The following is a 23,868-nucleotide window of genomic DNA, read 5'->3' on the forward strand; positions in this document are numbered from 1 at the left end:
AGTAATATAAGTATAGATGGTTCTTTCTTGTGATAGGAGGATGGCCCATATGTGTTTAAAAGCACATTTTCAGACTTACTGTTCCTATAAATGGTCAGCAAAAAGAAGCTGAACTGATTAAAGGCTATGCTTACAACTCAGAAAGGAGAGGGCCAACTAAAACTGCTATTGAGTCTATAGGTCTGAGTAACAGTGTTATGCTGTTTAAAAAGAAAGGAAGAAAGGAAGAAAAAAGGAAGTGAAGAAAAAAGGAAGTGAAAAGGAAAGGTTAAATAAGAGAGTAGACCCGTGAGTTATATTAGAAGATGTGTTTTCAGATGAGGATGGTGTGTATTTGGGAATATTACAAAATTGACTGATTTGTAATGCTCAAGGTTGCAAGAGAAATTAGTTATAGATAGCAAAGCGGTGATTTAGAGAGAGGAAAAATGGAATTGAGATAAATAAGGTCTTGCAGTTCATGGCAGAAGTAGGAAAAGACTGGGAAAGTGAACTAAGAGGCTGCTCTTCTGATTTTCCCAGAGTATGATATGGTTTTGTTGGGGATAATAGAATGTGGACACCATATCCAAGGCAACGTACGAGGATGCTTCCCTTTGAAACTGCACTTCTTTTTTACAATTAGTATCTTTTTCATCTCACCTGGCTTTTAGGTGGTTCGCTACTTGGCTGGATGCGGATTACAGAGTTGCCTTCTGTTGATTTCTAAAGGCTACCCAGACATCGGATGGAATCCAGTTGAAGGAGAGCGATATTTGGATTTTCTTCGTTTTGCTGTTTTTTGCAATGGTAGAGTAGAAGACTATAAATTTTATGGCTTCCTCTAATGTTCAAATAAGTTTGTAATTTAAAATAGTAACACAAGCCAAGTTGATAAGTTAAAGTAAATTTGCAGGACAATTTGCAGAAAGAGTAGAATTATGCAAGGCACACAGGAATTTAGATGCCCATTTCACAAGTCACGTAGGGTCCTACAAGCCTATGCCTCATTTTTTAGATCCATCTTTACTCTTTGAAATGCCCACATTTCCTTTGGAAGTAGAGCAGAGTCCTAAATCTTTTTATGATAAAACTCATAGTAGACATAGAGCCAAACCCCCATCTTTTGATGAAGATTTAGATAGACAGTCCAATTTTAGTGTTGAACAGCTATATTGATCCCCTGATCACCTCTCTCACTTGGCTGTGCGTCTTTACTACAAATCAGTAGCTTCAGTGATGCTTTAAACATCCTTCAGTACATAGTTACTTCTTTGGCTCCATTTGATTTTGAACTAAATCACATTTTATTTCATAGCTTTTATTACGGTAATGGAGTATGTGTCTTTATGTAACTTTGTCATGATATTTAAACTGATTTGTAGTTAAACTTATCTACTGATGGATACATTCTGCACTTTTGTCTACCTTTTTCTGATTATATTTCAGAAGTCATGTTGTTATAATCTTAAATCTTGATATTTATTCTATGTGGTAGGAGAGAGCGTGGAGGAGAATGCTAATGTTGTAGTCAGACTGCTTATCCGTCGGCCTGAATGTTTTGGCCCAGCTCTAAGAGGAGAAGGAGGCAATGGGTTACTTGCTGCCATGGAAGAAGCAATACAAATATCAGAAGATCCAACAAGAGATGGACCTTCCCCAAGTAATGGATCTAGTAAAACCCTGTACGTGCAGCGGAATTGCTTACATTGCCATAATCTTTGGGTTTTTTGCTTTAAAATCTTAGTCATGAAATGACTTGGTTGTGTAACATTTGAATTGTCAGCTGGATTCTTCCTTGGATTCTGTGGAGGGTATGGATTTGTCTTCTGTGAAATAGTGTTTCCTCTGCACTGTTCATTTAAGTAACTCTCTCTAAATATTAAATCCTCTTTTGAATTCTGTTTGTTCTTTGTCAGTCAGTTAAGAATCAATCCCCTGATGCAAAATGAGACAGAAAAATGGTAACAAAGCAGTTGTCACTACAATCTTTTAGGGGCAAATTCCATTCTGTGTTAGTCTGCTAAAAGTCCACTAGTTAACAGGAAGCCACTAGGTGTAAGCTGTTACACCTCTGAGCAGATTTTCTTTATTCACTGTTGATGTAAAAACTTCTTTGTATTTTTTCAACATTTAATTGTTTTAATAATTAACTACTTGCAGTGAAATGGAAGAACAAGAAGATGACACTATTCACATGGGAAATGCAATAATGACCTTTTATGCTGCTTTAATTGATCTCTTAGGACGTTGTGCCCCTGAAATGCATGTAAGTTTTATATCTTCATGTGTTGGAACGTAAAGGCATAGTTGTTTTATTGATTGTTCAACAGTTTGCTGTCTGGCTTTTTCACAGTAATGCGTTATCAGGTATTAAAGTAGTGGTACGGCTACAGAGTATCTTAATGTATATAATATGTTTATCTCCTGATTTGCAAAGAATTTCTGTAAACTATTCAGAAACTGTTTTTTTAAAGGAATTATTCCATTGCTTTTCTTGTTACTGTTCCCTGTGGTTGGACTTCAACAACATTTTATCGTTAATAATGTTTGACTGCCCATTGAGCCAATCAAACTCCTCAGATTTCTGTATTGTGATGGGGTAGAGTGATTTATTTTTTTTAAACCACAGTTTTACTCTCTTCATATACACGTATTTAAACAGACTGTTTAAATTGCATATAAGAGAGTAAATATTATAGGGCATACTTTTAAAATATAGAAATAAGCATTGTCCGTGGACATACACATTGATAGCTCATAATCTTTATTCACACTGACAAACCTTCTCAAAGGTAAGATGTCACTATTTCAGGCATTAGATAGAAATAATTAGATATCTACACTATAAAAAACAAGCCCTTACCACTGAGTTCCTAAGAGTTTGAAACTATTTGAAAATATTTGTTGTTTACAATGCAAAATACCTTCCTGTTTTTCAGAAATTCTACTTAGTTTTGCATAGTTTCTCATTTCACCCTGAACTGTGCCCTAATTCATATAGATCAGTATAGATCAGTATCAGATTTGTGCAGATGTTGATAACTTGACAAAGGAGATATCCATATAATAAGGTCAGTGTATGAATATGTTTTGTTTGAATAAAAAAATTGTCTTGTTTTCTTCTGGTCTCGCTGCCTTTTTTAAAACAAAACTGAAACAACTGGGATACCCGAAAGGGTTGTTGTTTGGCCAGGACAGAAAAATTGGCTTTTTCATTTGAAAATCTGTTTTGCTTCCTCCCTCCCCTCCCCTCATGTGCTACATTTTAATGATTTGTTCACCTGTTTTACGTAAAATCCATTTTAGAAATAGGCTGTCTTATTTAACAACCAAACATCTAGGTTTCTAGACTTTGCATATTTACGTCCAAAATACAGCAAATAAATACAGACTACGTGAAATTTGCATTATTAATTTTAATGTGATTTTGAGAGCAGTTATTTTTGTCTGTCTATGATTCAGGAAGTTTCCAGAACATGACCACGTACAGAAGATAAAAAGACGACTTTGTTTATTTTTTATTTGTCTTTTCCTTAGCTAATTCATGCTGGCAAAGGTGAAGCCATTAGAATCAGATCAATTCTACGGTCTTTGATTCCACTGGAAGATTTGGTGGGAGTAATTAGTATTCCTTTCCACATGCCAACCATAGCTAAAGGTAAGATAATTAATCTACTTTTTTTTCTCCCATCCCATTCTTATGTTTTGTAATTTAATGACATATTGATACTCATACTTCTCTTAGTATTTAAAAATTTTATAGAAATTAAACTATTATGTGAATTAGAATAGAAATCATGTGCTTCAAACATGTTTCAAAATTTTTCTGCATGCTGTAGGCAATAATTCTGTGTACAGTTAAATCCCATTCATTTAAGTTGAATCAGGAAAATCTATTACAACTTGAAAAAGAAATTTTAGAATGCATACTTTCTATTTTTCTAAAATATTTTTGAAAAATTACAGTCTCTTTTCTTGATAACATAACCCTTAGCTTTTGCTGTTCTAACCCTATCAATTGTTTCTAGCAGATCTTACTAAGACACCAGAGTTGTTCTTCAGCAACTGTGGTGAAGTTATAGGTGTGACATACATATGCAAATGCATTCCTTTGTGTTTTCTGCCTATATAGAATTGATAGCGATAGTGGGAGCTATGTGACCATCAGTAGAAAAGGGAAAAAAATTACATCTTCTCTTTTGGGTGTCTGGAGACAGAACATTATAATTGCAACACGGAATGTCTAGGGACTTACAGCACAAGAATGCCCAAAAGCTTACAGTAGGAGAGATAAAAATATCAGTTATACTATTGCACCATTATTTCTTTGGATTTTAAATAGTGATAGATCTATAGGTGATATCTCAGTAGCTTAGAGTACAGCTCACAGATACAGGATTTTTTAATTTGGTTTTAAAATGAAAGTATCAAAATTTAAAACTATTTCAGTGAATTCCTTTCAGATATTTCAGAAGTTTTCAGATACAGAGGACTTTCTGGCACAATCTTAATTCATTGTCATAAATTGCAGATATACTCACCAGTGCTCTGAACTCCCTGGGAGTTTGATGTAGAATTGTTGTATTTTTTTACTTTCTGCCTGCTTCTTCTAAGAACTAGGTAGTTCTGTAGATGAATTATTATGTTTTGGGTACTTATTTTATTAGAATATCAACTGATAAGAATGCCTTAATACACAAAGCATGAACAGCAAAGCACGTAGAACTTTGAGGGCTATCTGGGAAGAAATTGCCTTACTCTTTTTCAGTTAACTACAAATATGTTGCCTTTGTGTAACAAAACCATGGGAAAGATGCTTAGGTCTTAACAGAGACTCAAAACCTCTGACAAGTAACAGCATGACTGCCTCGGCTGCTGGTGAAGGATGATCCTTGTCATTGAAGTCTTATTTCTTCCTTTTAGATGGTACTGTGGTGGAACCTGACATGTCTGCGGGGTTTTGCCCAGATCACAAGGCAGCCATGGTTTTGTTCCTTGACAGGGTCTATGGAATTGAGGACCAGGATTTTCTTCTACACCTTCTGGAAGTTGGCTTTCTGCCAGATCTTCGTGCTGCTGCTTCTTTAGATACGGTAAAGGTTTAAGTTTGTTGATATTTCAGTTCTGCCATCTAACTGAACACTGCAGCATTTTTCATCCCTTAAAAAACCATGTATTATTTCCTCATGTTGTCTTCTGCTTTTCTCAAATGCTGGATGAGCTCCTTGTTGCCACTGAGCTTTGAGAATACTTGACGAACAGTGAAGAAGCATTCTCCAAATGATGCTCACTTTATAAGAGCCCCCATTGATACCCATATCCATAACAGCTGCAACGCCTTTCCCCAGGAGACTTTCTGAGCTTGTGCTATGGAATCAAAATCAGATAAGCTGCCAATGAAGCATGTGACTGAGAGCCTCTTTCCAGAGACACACAGAAAATGTCCATCTCCATGCACTTGTTAGGGACACCTATGTTGTTATTTTGGAAATCACAAAATTTTTCTTTTAGTTCCTCCTTAAAATTGCTGCCTTTTGTCCTTAGCTGGCTTGCTCCAGAAAGATCAGATTTAGAGTGCTTATATGAAGGCTAAGGTGTTGGCTTTGATTTCCCTGTTTTGGACCTTTTGTTGACCTTTTATGTCAACATTTTTCTGAAAATAATTATGTTGTTATTTAAGAAAAAACAGGTTTCTCTTTTTTAAGAAAGAGAAGACTTTTTTCCTCCCTTGGAACTTGGGCTTGACCATAACACAGAAACATACTGAGTTTTGCACATGCAGACTTGACTGGTATTACCTGATTTTGGTGATTTCTGTTAAGCAACTATGACATTCTTTAATATAGTCTTGAAAATAGTTTTGGTTTTGAATGGCTACCTTTAGCATTTATGTTTTTGTTCACTAAAAACAAAACAAAACAGAAGCCATCTGTGAGACTTTAGGAGCAGGCATCCAGCTTGCAGTAGCTATCAAATCCTCATTTGCGTGCTTTGGAAATTTCCCTCTTTGTTACTACTATAAAAGAAACGAAAAACAAGTTCTTTTGATTTGTAACAACATTGTTGAGACAAATCTAATTTCTGTCCCATTTAATTCACAGGCTGCTTTAAGTGCTACGGATATGGCTTTGGCTCTGAATCGATACCTTTGCACAGCAGTGTTGCCTCTGTTGACCAGATGTGCTCCTCTTTTTGCTGGCACAGAGCACCATGCCTCCCTCATCGACTCCTTATTGCATACTGTGTACAGACTCTCAAAGGGATGCTCTCTTACCAAAGCTCAGCGAGATTCTATTGAAGAGTGTTTGCTGTCTATCTGTGGGTAAGAAAATATGCCTGGCTGGACAGGAATGCTGACTATGACATTTATAATACAGGAAAGCAGACCTATGCCACCAGCAGCACAATTAAGATTTTTGTTTTCTGGTAGATGTTTGTGATATTTTAAATACACTGTATTAAATTTGCAACTTTATTAATCACTTATATGCAGTCCTCAATTATTTTGCTATTAGCAAGTTTTTAAAATTAAAACCTTGGCGATTAGCTAAGAGGTCATACTGCAAGAAGACAAAGCTCTGGAAATGTGGAATTGTGCATACACTGAAGTGCCATTTAAATACTTTTAGCTGTACAGATTGGTAGTATGGTTGATGATCAGTAGGTTATACAGTTCTATAGACATATTTATTTATGTTGTGTTACATTTGAAATCCTAATCAATGACTAGTATTGTTCTGCCTCAGTATTGACACCTAGGGGAAAAATTTTGTCTGGGTATCTGCAGTCTCAAAAATAGTTGATTACTACCCAACTTTCTATAAGCCTACAGGCTGTTATCAGAAGTTGACTGGGCACTGATGAATTCAATTTCTAATTAAAATTAGCAACATTTAGGCTTTCAAATCACCAGGTTTTTTTAATAATCACCATGATTTTTTTCACATAATTATGGAAATGACAGACAGTTATATTATAGTACTGTAAAAAAGTATTGTATAGCATTTCTTTGTAAAATACATCATGTTGACCATTTCACAGAATCACAGAATGGCAGGGGTTGGAAGGGACCTCTGGAGATCATCTTGTCCAACCCCCTGCTTGAGCAGGCACACCCAGAGCAGGGGGCACAGGAACGCGTCCAGGCGGGGTGTGAATGTCTCCAGGGAAGGGACCCCACAGTCTCCCTGGGCAGCCTGTGCCCCTGCTCTGGCACCCACACAGGGAAGAAGTTTTTCCTCATGTTCAAGTGGAACTTCCTGTGTTCCAACTTGTGCCCATTGCCCTTGTCCTGTCATTGGGCACCACTGAAAAGTCTGGCCCCATCCTCTTGACACCCACCTTTCAGATTGATAAGAACTAATAAAATCGACCAGTGTTTGCTATTTATCTGGAAAGGTTTAATGTCCATGCCATACGTATTTCTTCTGTCTATCCAGCTGGTGCCCACTGCTGTGTGTCTTGTTAGTGCATCTAAAGAGTTACTAAAGAGCCATTGAGATATATTACAAGACAGTGATGTTATAGCCTTTTCTCATGGCCATGGTGATCATGATACACAATGTCAAAATTCAATAATTATTCTTCCTGATTTTCTCTGTCTATAGGTGGGATATTTTCTCTGCTTCTTTGAAGCATTTGATTTGCAGCTTGTTTAGAAGGTTTTATTTGGTATGCACTTGTTTGCTTTCTTTTGGACACATTGTTTTAGTGACACAAGCAAAATCCGATTACTTTATGAATTTGAAGAATTTTAATGGCATAGAACTAATGGATTGCTTTAACGTGGTTATTAATAATTTGCATGAAACTATGCTGGTACAGCCTTTTGAAATGGTTTGTCTGCTTTTAGGCAGTTGCGGCCTTCCATGATGCAGCATTTGCTGAGACGATTAGTATTTGATGTTCCTCTATTAAATGAACATGCAAAGATGCCTCTCAAGGTAAAAGTATATTTGAATATTCAGCAGCATTCCTTGTAACAAAATGTAACAGAGAAGACTTGCATGGAGAATATTCTCTATCTTCTTTGTTACCTTATCTCCGCTCTGCAATAATCTAAGGCCGTAGTTCTTAAAGAGAAATTGCTGCTTTAGCAGGAATTCAGTCTAATTTACATCCATACATATGGAATTATGAAGTTTGTGTCTAATGTTTGCTTCTCCTTTAATTACCTCCTTTTTTTATTTTTTTAAGCCCATGTGGAAACAAAATAGAAAAACCCTTGGGGGGAGGGGGCAGAATCCAGTGCACAAAGGAAGATAGCAATTGATCCAAGGGCTGGAGCACCTCTTCAGTGAGGCCAGGCTGAGAGAGTTGGGGTGGTTCGGCCTGGAGAAGAGAAGGCTGCGGGGAGACCTTATTGCAGCCTTTCAGTACTTAAAGGGGGACTGTATGAAGGAGGGGGGGCAGCCTCTTTAGCAAGGCCTGTTGTGACAGGACAATGGGTGATGGTTTTAATCTAAAGAAAAGTAGATTTAGACTGGATATAAGGAAGAAATTTTTTACAATGAGGGTGGCAAAACACTGCCCCAGGTTGCCCAGAGAGGTGGTAGATGACCCATCCCTAGAGACATTCAAGGTCAGGCTGGACGGGGCCCTGATCTAGCAATCTGATCTAGTTGAGCAACCTGATCTAGTTGAAGATGTCCCTCCCCATGGCAGGGGGGGTTGGACTAGATGGCCTCTAAAGGTCCCTTCCAACCCAAACCTTTCTATGATTCTATGATAGTCTGTATGTACCCTTGCTTCTGCCCTCTGTGTTTTTCCTTGGTCTTGGAAAATTGACTCTTTTTCTGTGGTTTCTGCTTGGAAGTCTAAGCAATACATGTTTTTTTTAATAAATCTTTTATTTTGTGGTCAGCCCCCAAAGGTTTCTCCATATCTTTTGATTCTGATTCCTAAGGCACAAGAAAAATGTGTTTTTTCCTTTTGAGGTGACACATTCCTTACAGATTCCTCAGATGTCATCAGCAGTTCTAAGAAACATACCATTTCCCACCTTACCTACTGCTGTTTCTCAGCAGTCTTTTTTAATGCTTTCCCACCACAACTTTGAATGAGATATTAAACTTTTCTTATTTAATATTTATTTATGCTTTAAAAGCCACATATCAGGATTAATTGCATTTTGCATCTTATTTCTTTGCCAAAATACTCCTCAAAATTATGCAGGCTTCTACTAGCCAGATTATGGTCTCTGACTTCAGATGAGGAATTTAAATCATTTGTCTCAAAGCCAGCACCTGCTGCATCATCTTTCCCCTGCCAAGGACTTCAGAATTTGGTTGTCACCCCCAAGAAGTGCTCAATCAAACTGAAGATGCTGGAGCAGCATTCTTTAGTGCCTATGTGTGAGAAAAGCAGTTGATAATTTAGTATACTGCCCTGAAGGGGCACATTTTATATGCTGCAAAAACCCAATAGTAACTTGGTGCTCTCTATGTAGCTATGGTTTTTTGGGGGTAAGGAATGACCCCAGCGCCGTGAGATCAGTTCATCTAGGATAGAAGGTTTTTTGATACCGAGAGTCATGACTGCAGGCACTTTTCCATATTGCTGAATTGAACAGGGAGATAATAATTGTATCCTTTTGGCAAGTCGGGCTCTGGGAGAATATAGATATGAAGAGAACCATGGTGTTAGCATGGGCAAATGATAGTCCATTGGCACCTAAGCAAGTAATAGGTATTTCTGAGGAAAGTGAACTCGTTATCTGAAGATAGAACTAGAACTTTTCAGAGGTTTCACTGACAATAAACTTGACTCTCAGTGAGTTAACAAGAGGTTCTTATTTATATCTGCTAACATGTTTCTGATTTGAAAGTACCGTACATATTCCTTATGGGCTTGTGCTAGCAAACAGGTTATAGTAGTGTAAAGAGACAGATACAGGTTAATTATGCATCTGAAAATGTAATTTTGAATGGGAAGAGAGGATGAAATCATGAAGGCTAAAACAGAATAGAGTACTACCTACTGTGAATACCTTTGCTGGTTTCTGCAATTTAAAATTGCCTGGTTTTTCTTTTTTTTTTCTCTGGGGAACTCTGAAAGGAACTCCAAATTAAAATTTCAGTTAAGTTTTTTAGAAAGATTATTCTGTGCCTTAGGGAAATCTCCCTCTAAGAAGGACTAGGTTTCCATGCTTTGCTATTACCAGAAAATTTTTTGGGGACTCGCCTGTACTGACAGATGTACAACTAATCTTTCCTCTTCTTGTCTAGTGACTCAGTGACATAGTGGACACATTAAGTGCAAAATGTGTGATGTTTTAGTTTGGCAAATACCCAGTAGCAGGTCTTCGCACCATTTGAGTCCCTGATAATTTGGAATCCTGTAACCACTTAAGATGAAAGTATCCCTGAAATATATATTTAATGAAAGAGAGGGAGAGTGGATAAAGCTCGTCTGCCAATTGTAATAGAGGGAAGGAGGGTAGACTGATAGCAGATTTTACAACTCACAGAAGAGAGGAGTCACACTGGGAGTTATTGTTGAGTAGCTGCCAGACATGTAAATAATAATTGGGAACTAGGTATAATCATGGTTCTACTATCTTACCCTTCAAGCAGCAGTGTCTGGAACAATGGTGCACAGAGTTCTTGTGGTTTTGGGGAAAATTATCCTCTGTCACATGCTTTTTGCATGTGCCACATACTAAAAGAAAGAACTGCTCGTTCTGTGTGTATACCCACCAGTGATTTAAAGAACAGATACACAACATGGCTTCCTGATAAAAGTTAGGTATTTTTTTGGCAGTGTCAACTACCAGAAGGAAGAACATCAACAGTTATATTTTGTTTGCTTTCAAAATATGTTCTCTTTTAGTTGCTGACAAATCATTATGAAAGATGCTGGAAGTACTATTGTTTGCCAGGTGGATGGGGTAACTTTGGCGCTGCCTCAGAAGAAGAACTTCATTTATCCAGAAAGTTGTTCTGGGGTATTTTTGATGCTTTGTCTCAAAAGGTAATTAATTTTGATATTCACTTTGATATCTACTACTGTAAAAGCCTTACTGTGTAATGCTTTTTCTTTACTCTGCCATTTTTACTCAGCTTTTATCAAGACTCTGTTATCCACTTTAAAGGGAAAAATACAGGCTTTAGTAAATTTAAATCTTCCTCTTATAGCTTCTGCTTTAACGTAGGTATAGCATTTTGTCTGCACATTAAAAAAAATTATATAGCTAATGAAGTAATCCTGAGGTGTATCTACACAGGTCAACTACACTTCCCAGCCCTAAAAGCAAATTCAAGCATCTGCAGGTGACTGAAATGCACTTTCCTGCCTCACACACTATCCTTCCTTAAACCAAGAGCATAGTCCTTTGCTTAGTAGTTGTAGTTTCATCATCCTTGAATCAATGCTATGTTGGACAAAAGTTTAATAATATACCTTGGTATGTATTTATTGTTCATTCTGTGACTATTTTTAACCAACCTGCTTAAAATGTAATGATTTTAATGTCAAATCTAGGCATTTAGAAATGCTAGGCATATTCCTGTGCTATGTGCTCTTCCCAGACATAAGAAAAAAGCCTAGTGCTGCTCCCAGTGAAGTCAATACGCTTCCAGCTTACTTCAGCAAGAACAAGACTTGATCCTAGCTTTATCTGCAGTGTATGATATGCTTTGGACAGTCAGGTTCCTTTATTTTCAGAACAAAAATTCAATTTCACACTGAGTAAGAAAACCATTCTGTGGCTGCTTGGTTTCACACATAGCTGTATCAGTTTTAGTAGTGATGTTGATAGCTTCCGTTCACTGCTCGCTTTCCGTCCCGTGTGTTCCACAGAAGTATGAACAAGAGCTGTTCAAACTGGCTTTGCCTTGTTTGAGCGCAGTTGCTGGGGCCTTACCTCCAGATTATATGGAATCAAATTATGTCAGTATGGTGGAAAAACAGTCTTCAATGGATTCAGATGGGAACTTTAATCCTCAACCTGTTGACACATCAAAGTAAGGAATTATTTTGTTGCAACTTTTTTTTTTGTTATCATGAATGTTTAAAAGAGGGATGGAGTCTGTTGTTGGGTAGGATGTGAACTTACAGCTTTTATTCTCTTCTGAATGCTTATCTTCTGAGAAAATGAAGACCGTAACTGTCTATTTTTATTTTTTATTTATGTATTTATTTTAAATCATATAATGCAATAAATACCCGGTTACATACCTAATTGCTTGGTCAGCCTAGAACACTTTTAATGCATTTTCAGCCTGAAGATAGAACTGTCCAGTTACCTTTGTATGTCTGCTGCAAACAAACCTGTATGTTTTTAGGAGCAGAAAAAGTAGACTAGTCTACATCATCCCTGTCATTATTAACATGTGCCAAGACACTAATTCCATTGTGTGTGAATGACAGTGTACCTACAGAAAATAATTATGATAATGCATTCATATAATCTCTTTTTACTATGAATAATGGGGAACTGGGCAGAAAGATTTTAATTCTCTCTAGACGGTCAGACTCTGGCCATGCTCTTTTAAGTACGTTAGCCAGACCAAACACATATCTGAATGGGAATTTTGTGCCCTGGTTTTTGACTACAGCCAGTGCCCCATTCTCCCTTGTATAGAGTAGTCTTACAGCAGTGTTTATATACTAGATCTTGAAAAATGCCACTTGTAAGACATTTGATTCAGTTGCCTTTGTGAGCTGTCTTTGTTAACATTCAGAACACAGAATGCCATCAGTAGATCAATACCTTTGTTACAGCATGCTTGTACATGTATGCACATTGAAATGTGCTAGTAAAAAACAATCTAGACTGGAATATAGGAATCACATCAGTGACCATTAAAATTCATTTGTCTAAGAAGCATTTAAGGTATATGAAGATTTAACAAAATTTAGTAAGGTTATTATGCTAGCATTTAGGTAGTCAAATATGACTTTATCTGGTATAATTTCAGAGGAAAATTATAGATAGCCAGAATATATTTTAAAAACTCAGAAAATGTTACTTAACATTTTCTAAATCATTAGTCTCCTCACTGCCATAGGAATCAACTCTTCTATGATGATTCAAGACAAAGAAAGCACTACTTTTATCAGTGTCACTTCCAACTTATCCTATATTCTTTTAACATGCAAATTCTGCATCACATTGCTTACTAGTCCTAGAACTATTTATATGACATGATAGATAATATGACCTTAATGTACTTGTCAGTTTATTGCGTTTCTGAAATTATTCAAACTATTATACCCTTAGTAGGCGACCATGCTGGATGAATGTTTTCTGACCTTCGTGTGTGGTTAGCCTCTTGCAAACTATTACTCTGGCATAATTTTGTTTTACATTTCTGCTTTTTGCCAGCCTATGACTGAAGATTAAAAACCAGACTCTTCTACTTTGCAGTAGATGGCACTGTAACACTTTTGCTGCCAAAATTCTTTGTCTTAGGAGGGAAGACTCTGCTATTTCATAAGTGATCAAGAAGCAATTATTCCTTTGTAGGGAATGGAGATGCAGAAAAATACTGATATTTAATAAATTATTTTTTGGAAGAGGATTCTGTCTCTAGTGCTTAAGGAGAGCTGCTTTTCCTTTGCTGCTTAAGAAACCTTAACTTCTGCACTCTTTTGTACACCTGTTGAAGGGCTAGTGTATTTATTTGTAGGGTTTTTCTATTTTTAATAGTGATTTTAATATTTTTAATATTAACTGGGATGTTGGAAAATAAAGCCTTGAGCATATAACTTTTGAGTTGTCATAAGTTACAGTGCTTCAAGCGTATAATAAAATTTATAAGAATATATAAAATAGTTCATGAGTTTCAAAAAGGACTGTTAGCACGCATTTTATAATGGAAATGTGCAATAAGTTATCACTGTATTTCTAAAACTGTCATAGTTATATCATGAATCTTAAGAAAATTAATGCTAGTAGTAGAAATATATGACAAAAAATTTGAGTGCTTGTTATCATTATTGATTATTTTCATGCATGTGTGTGTTGAAGTAGTAAAATTCCTACAACAGCTGTGGTTCTTGTTCAGGGGCTCCTTAAACACCTCAGATTTTTTCCTTGATTTAACTGGGGCTTGGAGCAAACTGTATGTGAGGAAGCAGAGTACAGTAAGATGCTTTGAATGGATGTATGCACTACTAATTACTTACTTGAAAGTTTTCTTCAATACAAAAGCATTCACATTTTAACGTGTGTGATATAATGGCTATTTTTCTCTTCACTTTCAGCATTACAATCCCTGAAAAGCTAGAATATTTCATTAACAAATATGCAGAACACTCTCATGACAAATGGTCAATGGAAAAGGTAAAACCTATATTCCTGTTAAAGCAAAATCAGAATTTTTATTTGAATCAATTTAATCTTTAAAATATTCTACTCCATTTATTATTATTTTTCATAATGCTACAAGTTGATATGTAGTTAAGATATAAACCTATATTTTCTTGAAATGCATTTGAGGAGAAAGTTCTGTAAATTCACAAGAGTTTTTTAAAATAGTGTTTCATCATTTCATTATTTTTATTGCTGACAATTGAGTAGATACACTTGCTAATTGTTTAAGGATTTTATTGACTTGAAATTTCAATTTTTTAACCAAAAAGCCTCCTTAGGGTTTTTATCCCTTTGTGCAGTTTGTGTATCCTGTATTAAAAATAGTTCCTCAACCGTGGCACAGTATTCTGCTCTACGTAGGTATTTTTAAGATAGGAAATTTTTAAGATAACATCTCTGCAGACACATTATTCAGGTCCTTTGTACCAATTAAAATAGCATTTTTTGTAGTTTTTTGCTCTTCCCCATTTTTTCTTCTCATTATTACTGTTTTCAGTTTGCCAATGGATGGACATATGGTGAAACGTATTCTGAATCTGCAAAAGTGCAACCATTAATGAAACAATATAAGTTACTATCTGAGAAGGTAAGGAATTTTTTCATTCTTGATCCAGGGCAATTCAAAGATTGCTTCATTTGCTGTGAAAATATCACCTTGTGTTTACATCACTTTTTAAAAATTTATTTAAAGTACGTCAGCTAATCTGTGATTGTTGCCTTCCGCAACATCTCAAAAAGATAGAAGGGTTTTATTCTACAATAAATAGGCCACTCAGCCTATGTTCTCTCATGGCTGAATTTGCATGGTATAACTTATGGTGAAACTGAAGTGTCACATTGCCAGTATATTTTCACAGTGAGGTCATGCAAGAATGCCTACTTGCTGAGTAAAGACTTAGGTTTAGGATTTGTCTGGTCTCCAGCTGAGGGCCATGAAAAATGCTTAGAAGGCTGGAGAACTTGATAAATGCAGCAAGGCTGAAGGAACTGGGTTTGTTCATCTTAAAGAAGAGAAAGCTGATGGGGATATAATCTTGGTTTCCCAGTACCTAAATACTAGTTATAGAGAAGACGGATGTATTCTCTTCACAGGGATGCACAGTGACAGGGCAAGAGGCAATGGGCATGAGCTGCTTTGGCAGAAATGCTTTCTGAAAATCCATCTTATCTTGACGATTTAAAAATTGGAATAGGTTGTCCAGAGAAGTGGTGGTATCACCTGCGCTGCAAATGCTCAAGGCGCGACATGGCAAGCCCTAGATAACCTAATCTTCGTAACCATTGGTAGCCCAATTAGGTTAGTTTATCTGAACTCAACAGAAGGTTGAGCCAGATGATGTCCAGAGGTCGATTCCAACATAGACTTTTTTATGATTCTATGATTATGTCTTTTTGTTTTATGTAGCAGACAAAAACTGCATTACTCCTGATAATTACTGCTCCACTTTTGAGTTCATATCTGAGCATGCCATTAACGCGGCTATCCCTGTGGTCACCAGCTTCCTGCAGCACCAGAATTCTTCTGCCCACCTGTGAAATGATAAATAAACTTTTAAATATTTTATATGATTTATTTGCTGCTTTGCAGTATCTCTGGACCATAGGGGATGATTTCAGTACATTTCTTTGCATCTTAATATAACCAGGCAAAAGGCCAATAATTATTTTTTGCTCTGTACAGCTGTATAATAGACAAGTCAACTATTGCATGTGCATTCTTCTAGGAGAAAGAAATTTATCGATGGCCAATCAAAGAATCACTAAAAACTATGCTGGCATGGGGATGGCGAATTGAAAGAACACGAGAGGGAGATTCCATGGCACTGTATAATCGGACGCGTCGCATATCTCAAACGAGTCAAGTGAGCCATTTTATTAAAAAACTTACTTAAAAAAAAGTGTGCAAAATCTGCTCTCCAATCTTTGATTTTACAAGTGATGAAATAAACCCAGAGCATAGAAATATGTGAAAGCATTTTTCACAAGCAATTGTCCAACTCTGAAGATTGGTTTGCATTTCTGTTCAATGAAGCTGGAAGTTTTTGTCCCTGTTCCAAAATAATATGTTAATAAACATTTTCAAAAAAATGAATAAAACTGAAATAGGAGTGTATTTCTTCACTTGATTTAAAGTTAACTACATTATTTAGGGGAATTATTTACATTAGTAGGTGATTATGCATTAATAGAGGGTATTAATATTATTTTAGTCTGCTATTGTTTGGAATTTGGTGGCTATGGATGTCTTTAAGCATGCAAATAAATAAATAAAGGTGCATATATATATATTATTTTTTTTAAGGAAAATTAATACAAACATCTAAGTTAATGCAGTGTAAAGTTTACATCCATAGACAGCCAAAAATTCTGAAAAATGTTAAAGATAGGGTTTTTTTCCTTTAGAATAGCCTTCTTAAATCAAAATGCTGTAAGGATAAAATGGAGAAATACTGGCACTATATTCTCTTAGAGCTCCATATACTTTGCATTTAAACCGGGGCGGAGAGAAAATCTCTTTCTCTCTCATTCACACAGACACATGTCAAGTCAAACCAATGTGGGGAATAAAATGTAGGGGAAAAATTTTTCCCTCTTCTCTCCACTCAGCTCTGCAGTGGTTACATCTGTGAGTGGTGATATGCCTGTGAAAAATGAGCACCTGAGCCTGCCTCTCCACTCTCTATAGTCACTGGGAAGTGTGTATCAACTGATTTAGCACTTGGGCTGAACTACACATTATAGTTTGCACACTACAATTGCCTTCCTAAATTCTTGACTTCCAAATTTCCTGAGTTTTGGGTGTTTGTGACACCAGCCCCAAAGACTCTACTGACAGAGATATTTTTATATACTGTAAGCCTAAGGAGCTCATTAGAATGAATAGCTTTACAGTTGAGATTCAAATTATATCAACATATGAAAACAGCTTTTGTAGCTAAGTTATAGTCTTCCCTTATGATAATGAAATTACATAACTTCTCTAGAAGAGTTTCTGAAGCCTAAAATATTTCTGTATTTCAGAATCATATTAATACTCATCCTGTGTTTAGAATATGTTGTGCGTTTTCCTGTGTTCAGCTGAGAAATTTTAAGTATATTTAGTCAGAATCTTCATATTAATGTAACAATGCTTGCACTGTTTGCTTTAGAAAACAATACTTCCTCAGTATTTATTTACTGTGTCCTGCTTGTATGTCCTTTATTTTAGTCTCTATTAAAAATACCTGCCTTTTGAAAGGAGGCCTTTGAAATTCTAGGCCATGTACATGCTTATATACATGCATATGAAAATGATACCAGATGTAGGAACAAAATTCTGGACACTGTTCTTTCTACAGGAAGATGTACCTGTGGGGGACATGTATCTGTTGCAGCAGAAACCATAGAGGAAAGCCGAGCAATGTCCCTTTTCAAGCCACATGTCTTGCATCAGTGGCTTGTCATCCAGAGAATCTCTGTCATTGTTTATCCTTCTTCAAACATTTGTGTCAATGTAACAAGCAAACCTGTGACAAATTCAGGCAGTAGAAAGAAAGAATGACAAAATGATTATATTTTCTGAGTGGGGAGGAGGGACAGAAGGAAGAAGATATGTATTTAGTGGATTCTATTCCTACATGTAGAAATAGGGTTGAAATGCCAAGTTCAAAGCTTGATTTTTGCCTGAATTCACCTTAAACTAGGTTGTCTGAGATTTTGCCCGCCTGGAAAAAAAAATCCCTAGAAAATGCAGAGGTTTAATCATAACTTTAGTGTAGCATTACTCACAATGAGTTAAAATCTTAAATGAACTCAAGTTGAATTTGCATTGGAATGAGGGAGATTTGTGTCTGATGACTGCCTGTCTTTGGGAACAAAATATGTAGACCTTTGCCTGAATCTCACTTAAGTTTACCACCCTTGATATATTTTCAGTTGGGCTACATAGGATTCTTTTGCTCTCTAGAGATATACAAGTAATTTTTTCCTTAAGTTCTTTCATTACTTTCAGTATCTTGTTAATGTTAACTTCTTCATATCATATGCTTGTATAACTCCACTGAATTGCATGTTTGTCATTCAGATCTCTGTAGATACAGCCCATGGTTACGCTCCTCGAGCAATTGACATGAGCAATGTCACCCTCTCCAGAGACTTACATGTAAGTCACAAACACTTAATATTCCTACTCTTTCTTTACAATTTATTTTTTTTATTTTCTGCTCGTTTATTTTAAATGGATCTGGTGCATTATGTTACTCTTTGATATGCTTTGATTTGGTTTGTGTGGGGTTTTATTTGTTTAGGTTTTCTTTGGTTAGTTGGTTGGGGTTTTTTTTTTTGTCCTTTTCATCATTGCTTTTTGATCCTCTATTGCTCTAAAAGACACGGTTCATTCTGAAAAGCTTCAAAGTTTATTTTAGTCCTGGATGGATTTCTCCCAGCTATCTTTGTGAACATCTGTCGTTTTGAAGAGACTCCTGTTTAGAAGAGCTTGCAGCATCCGCTTTTTCTGTTTATCATTCATTTATCCACCATATTCCCAAAACATCTTGTCATTGCCCTTTTTTCTGAACTGAAGACATAAGAATCAGGAACCATTGTTACAACAAATACTATGAGAATAGAGGATGAAGTAGTTGGGGGCAGGATTTTGACAGATCTATCAGTAGATTGTTGTTATTTGGAACAATATTTTTTAGTTGATAAACAAATGATGTTTCTGTGGCATTTGATGGAGTATGGTGCTAGTTTTTACAGTCTACTAGTTTACTGTGAGTATGGTTACAATACTATGTAGACATACACTAGACAGTTTTAAATTACTTAGCATGAGCATTTGTACCAGTCTAGTGATGGCCACATGGCGTTCAAAGCTGGCTACAAAAAACTCCTGAAAGACAAGGTTAAGTTTGCCCATACTCTGTCATAGTGCAGTGAAAGAAGCAAGAGTAGTAAAGTATTTGGCTAACTGTAGAGTATATACCATACTGTGTGCCTCTGATCAAATTCTCACAGTGAATTCTCCTCCCTGATTCCTATCTTGTAGTTTCCACTTTTATATTTCTAGCCATTTTGGGTTGCTGATTAGCTTTACAATAATAAGAATTTGCTGCAAATTAACTATCATACTGGAGTTAAAACACTCAGTAGATTGCTGATCATTCCGAAGAGTCAATAAAACTGATAATTGAATAATAATACTTCTGTCATTACATTAATATCTTAAACTGATGGAACAGCTTCATTATAATTACATAGAATCATAGAATCATTTAGGTTGAAAAAGATGTTTAAGGTCATCAAGTATAACTGTTAACCCAGCACTGCCAAAGCCACCACTGCACCATGTCCCTAAGCACCACATCTACATCATTTAACACTTATATAGACTCAGTGTAGTCAAAAGACTGTGCAGACTTTGTTTAATGCTCATGAAACAATTATTGATGTGAACATCACCATAGATATTACGATGCAGTAAACCAAACACAGAGAAAAAGTAACCAACCTGTCACAAATAACAAGAGAAATGGCATTAGAACTTGAATTACTCCCTTGTTTGTTCTCTTATGTCATATCCTCTAACATTTGTCATTAATTTTATCTCCTTTGTAGCCCTCAGCTATAAAGCAGAGCTGGTTGGCTTTATGATTCATTTGTCCTTAATTATGAAGAGAGGTCTTCTTTGAAAGCAGCTTCAAAATCTATTATTTAAAAGCTAAGCAAATTTAATTAAAATGCAATTTCAGGTATTATTTCTCCTGATACTGTCATTCAGGAAATATGCAAACATGTTTGGTATTAATACGAGATCTGAGTTTTAAAAATGAACGGTATGTAATTTTGAACTTTTTTTGATGTTTAAGATATTTAAAGTTGGAGTTCAGGTTTAGATTCTTCAACTGTGTTTTAAATTGCTGGGAAGAGTTAGTTGTTTCCAAGAAAGTTGGTTGGTTGTGGGGTTTTTTTAACTAGTACATAAGAATTGGTGCTATTTAATGTTTACATCATCCTGTGCATATACTGTGCTAGCAGGGATCATGACCATGTCTAAAACTGTAAGTCTGGGAAATACTTCTTATTTTGGTCTTAAGTGGTCACCTGGTCATACCCTGGCTCCGTGAGTAGCCAGGTCTTGCTGTGAGACCATCTTCATAGCACCCTGCTTTCCAAGGAAAGAAAACCCAGACTACAGTACCTTCTTCCAAGGTCCTAACTGGGATTATCGACACACCAGGACCACAGTGTGCATGATAGAAGGTACCTACCATACAGGAGAGAGATCTGTGTAATAACGTATCCACTGGAGAAACTTTTAGGAAACAAATTGTCCTATAGAGAAACAAGACATGGGTAAAAAGTTTCAAGTTGTTATCTGAATTAATGAGTATTCTCCCAAATAAAGAAGTTGGTATTCAGAAATACTCGTTACTCAAAACCCTTATTGAAGATGAGAAGAATGTTTCTGGATCCATGAAAGAAGTGAAAAGTGAAATCTACAGAAAATTCTTGCTGGCGCTGTTTTGAGAATCAAGTCCCTCTCTGACAGCCCAGTACTCTTTCCAGACTGTGGTTCCTCCTGTTTCATATTAATAGTTTTCTTTCAGGTTTTCAGGACCAGGTTGGTAATTCCTATACATATACCCATCCTACCCAAATTGTATGTGGTAATTTTTCAGTAAAAACTCTCTTCAGTGAACCCTTGGTTTTCTGTGAACCATTACAGTGTAAGTGTATTGAACCTCCCAGAGAGCAAAACTTGTTATTTAATGTCAACCAGAAAATTGTCCTCCTTGGGGGTTAACCATTGCAGTGCATATCACTAAGCTCTCCATTTTCCTAAGGCTATGGCTGAGATGATGGCTGAAAACTACCATAACATATGGGCAAAGAAAAAGAAAATGGAGCTTGAAGCAAAAGGTAATATTAACTATAGGTATTTAGAGTATTTTAAGTTTGATTAGCTTAGGTCATGTATTTGAGAAAACATTAAAAAAAAAAAAAAGGAATGGAAAATGTAAATTGGCAAAGATAAAACAATAAAGTATCTATTCCTAATGAACTATTTGTCATTTTTAGTGCCTGAAAGTTTTTATAGTACTAAGTGTAACAGTTTCTGTTAAAGTAGTTTACCAATTCAAATATATCAAAGGAAGAGAAGTTAAAGCTTGTAAATACATTTAAGCTACATTAATACATTTTCCTTTTGGCATAAATCTTTCAGACCATTGCCCAGTGGGCTCTGATTTCATTTGAATGACTTCTTTTATTGCAGTTAGATCTAAAAGGGTGTTTACTAAGAACTGTACATATCATGTATTGAATTGACAAGTGGACAAACCTAGAGCAGATTCCTGATTCTCCAAAAAAGTTGCATGTGTACCATGATTTCTGCTTACCTAAACAAGTTTTGTCATGTATTGTGTAACTTACTCTTTTTCCTTGGCCTTTTATTTTTTTTCCAAATTTTATGCTTGCTTTTTTTATTAGTTGTAAGCTTCCAACAAAGGTAGGGTAGTTAAGGTTTTATGAAAAAGTGAAGTTCCACCTGGAAGTGGCTTTGATAAGCATTCGCTATGAATTTCCATGCCTTTAGTTATATTTCCACTTAATAAAGCTTTTATTTTAATTCTTAAAGCCTTTTTTTAAAAAAAACTTTCTTCAGGATAAGTAGCCACAGGATGGCTAAGTCTGGGAAATTGTAAACTACAAGAAGACTAGACATTTAAATGAATCTACTGTAGTTGGCAGCTTTGAAAGCGGATTTTTGCCTCTGAGCAGCATTCCAGTGAGAACACTGTATAGCATTTGTAGTGTTGTGCAAAGCAGCACAGTACTGAGAAGGCTAGAAGCAGCTATAGTGAGTGCAGGAAAGGCTTCTGATGGAGAATTTTTTTGTGTGTGAGAAGTAGACGTATTTGTCAGCTGAGAAGAACCTGGACCTCAAGAGTGTGGGTTTTTTCTTCCAATATATGCATCTGCTAGTCATGAAATTTATTTTTTTATACATGTGTAAAGAACAGAACAGTAATGTGGACTTCAGATACAGATTACTCCTGTTTTTCATTTAAGGCTTTTCACATATGCAAGTATGTTAGCCACTGAAAACTGCAAGTGTCATTCCCCTTCGTTGGACACTTTGCATGTGCTAATTGTAATTGAATGAGCAATTATAGTCTTAACAACTTCTCTAGGTAGGCCATATACACTTACTATGCTTGTACGTATTTTTACATGCCTGTCTTCAGTTTTAATAAGGTGGAATTAGATCACATTTGTGATAATAAAATAAAACCCCATGATCCCAACGTTAAAGGCTGTACTTCCTCAAAAAAACCCCAAACAAAACAAAGAATCCCTTCAGACTTGCCCACTAGGTTACCATTTTGCGTGTACTTAAATGGATTCCGGCAGGACTAATGGAAAATTACAAAATCACCTAAGGATATGTCTCCAATATTTTCTAGAGGGAATTTGTTCCTTTTTAAAAATATTATTACTAGAGACTTGCTGGAGTATTTTTCCTGAGATAAGTCTGCTCATTACCCTTAAAATTTCCTGGGGTTTTGTAGCAATTATCATAGGAATTTATTGTGTTCTGCTATATGATGGTGATTTTAGAAGGTGAATTCCTAAGAATGTTGGTTTTTGTGCAGATATTTATATTAATAATGACAACTTTATTTTCCTGCCAAATTAACTATCTACATTCAGAGAGGTATCGATACATCAGCTGTTTGTAAGCAACACAAATGCAGTTTATATTCTTTACTTCACTGTTTTGGTGGCATTCTTTTGGTCAGATTGGACAGATTGGAACCACATTTGAATAATGTACTTTAATTTCTATCTTTAATTTCTTACTATAAAGTAGAACTGTATCACTTTCATATATTTCTAGATATGGATATATCTTGCTAAACTCCATGAAGCCTTTTTGCTGTCATCAGAATGTTTAACAGCAGGACTCTGTTTGTATACGTTTATATATTTGCTTGTGTCTCGGTTTTCTTATTAAGTGATGTGTTATTGAAATATTTTCAGTTTCATGAAATGAAGTTGCAATTTTAATACACATTTGTAACAGTTAAGCACTTTTTTCTTAAGAGATTTTGCAGTAGGTTTAGCATATTTACTGTGTACTTGCTGCAATTGATAATTTTAGAACTACATTTGCAGCCACGTCTAAAGTTTCTATCTGCAGATTTTTTAGGTTTGTGTAAAAAAAACCAAAATCACATAGTTGTTATTTCAGACTAGATTTTACTGTAACATGCTATGTATTATTATGATAGTTCTTTTACATACTGGGACTTACCGTGTCAACAGATAACTCTCTAACTGCTTTTTAATTCTCTTGACTTTCCATAGTAGGAGGAGGCAATCATCCTCTTCTTGTTCCTTACGATACACTCACAGCCAAAGAAAAAGCCAAGGACAGAGAAAAAGCACAGGATATTCTGAAATTTCTACAGATTAATGGATATGCTGTCTCCAGGTGAATTCTCTGTTCAGTATTAGTGTCACAGAAGGTTTCTAATACTCCTCAGTAGCTTTTTTTTTTTTTTTTAATAAAATAAAAATCT

At 35.8% G+C, this 23,868-nt stretch overlaps 1 protein-coding gene across 1 annotated transcript in view; it reads left to right on the plus strand.

Annotated features, from left to right (window-relative positions):
• The window catches only part of RYR2 (ryanodine receptor 2), a 437,201-nt gene that overhangs the window by 298,337 nt on the left and 114,996 nt on the right, over nt 1–23,868 (plus strand). Inside the window, exons 46-60 of the mRNA XM_064445463.1 lie at nt 654–789; nt 1,478–1,664; nt 2,143–2,248; nt 3,520–3,640; nt 4,906–5,075; nt 6,084–6,304; nt 7,835–7,925; nt 10,813–10,953; nt 11,782–11,945; nt 14,191–14,269; nt 14,796–14,885; nt 16,024–16,161; nt 18,363–18,440; nt 21,127–21,202; nt 23,654–23,780. Of these exons, the coding sequence (XP_064301533.1) occupies nt 654–789; nt 1,478–1,664; nt 2,143–2,248; nt 3,520–3,640; nt 4,906–5,075; nt 6,084–6,304; nt 7,835–7,925; nt 10,813–10,953; nt 11,782–11,945; nt 14,191–14,269; nt 14,796–14,885; nt 16,024–16,161; nt 18,363–18,440; nt 21,127–21,202; nt 23,654–23,780 (1,925 nt within the window). The remainder of the gene's footprint in view (nt 1–653; nt 790–1,477; nt 1,665–2,142; nt 2,249–3,519; nt 3,641–4,905; nt 5,076–6,083; nt 6,305–7,834; nt 7,926–10,812; nt 10,954–11,781; nt 11,946–14,190; nt 14,270–14,795; nt 14,886–16,023; nt 16,162–18,362; nt 18,441–21,126; nt 21,203–23,653; nt 23,781–23,868) is intronic.

The sequence above is a fragment of the Phalacrocorax carbo genome, chromosome 3, assembly GCF_963921805.1.
Source record: "Phalacrocorax carbo chromosome 3, bPhaCar2.1, whole genome shotgun sequence".
NCBI classification, from domain to species: Eukaryota; Metazoa; Chordata; class Aves; order Suliformes; family Phalacrocoracidae; genus Phalacrocorax; species Phalacrocorax carbo.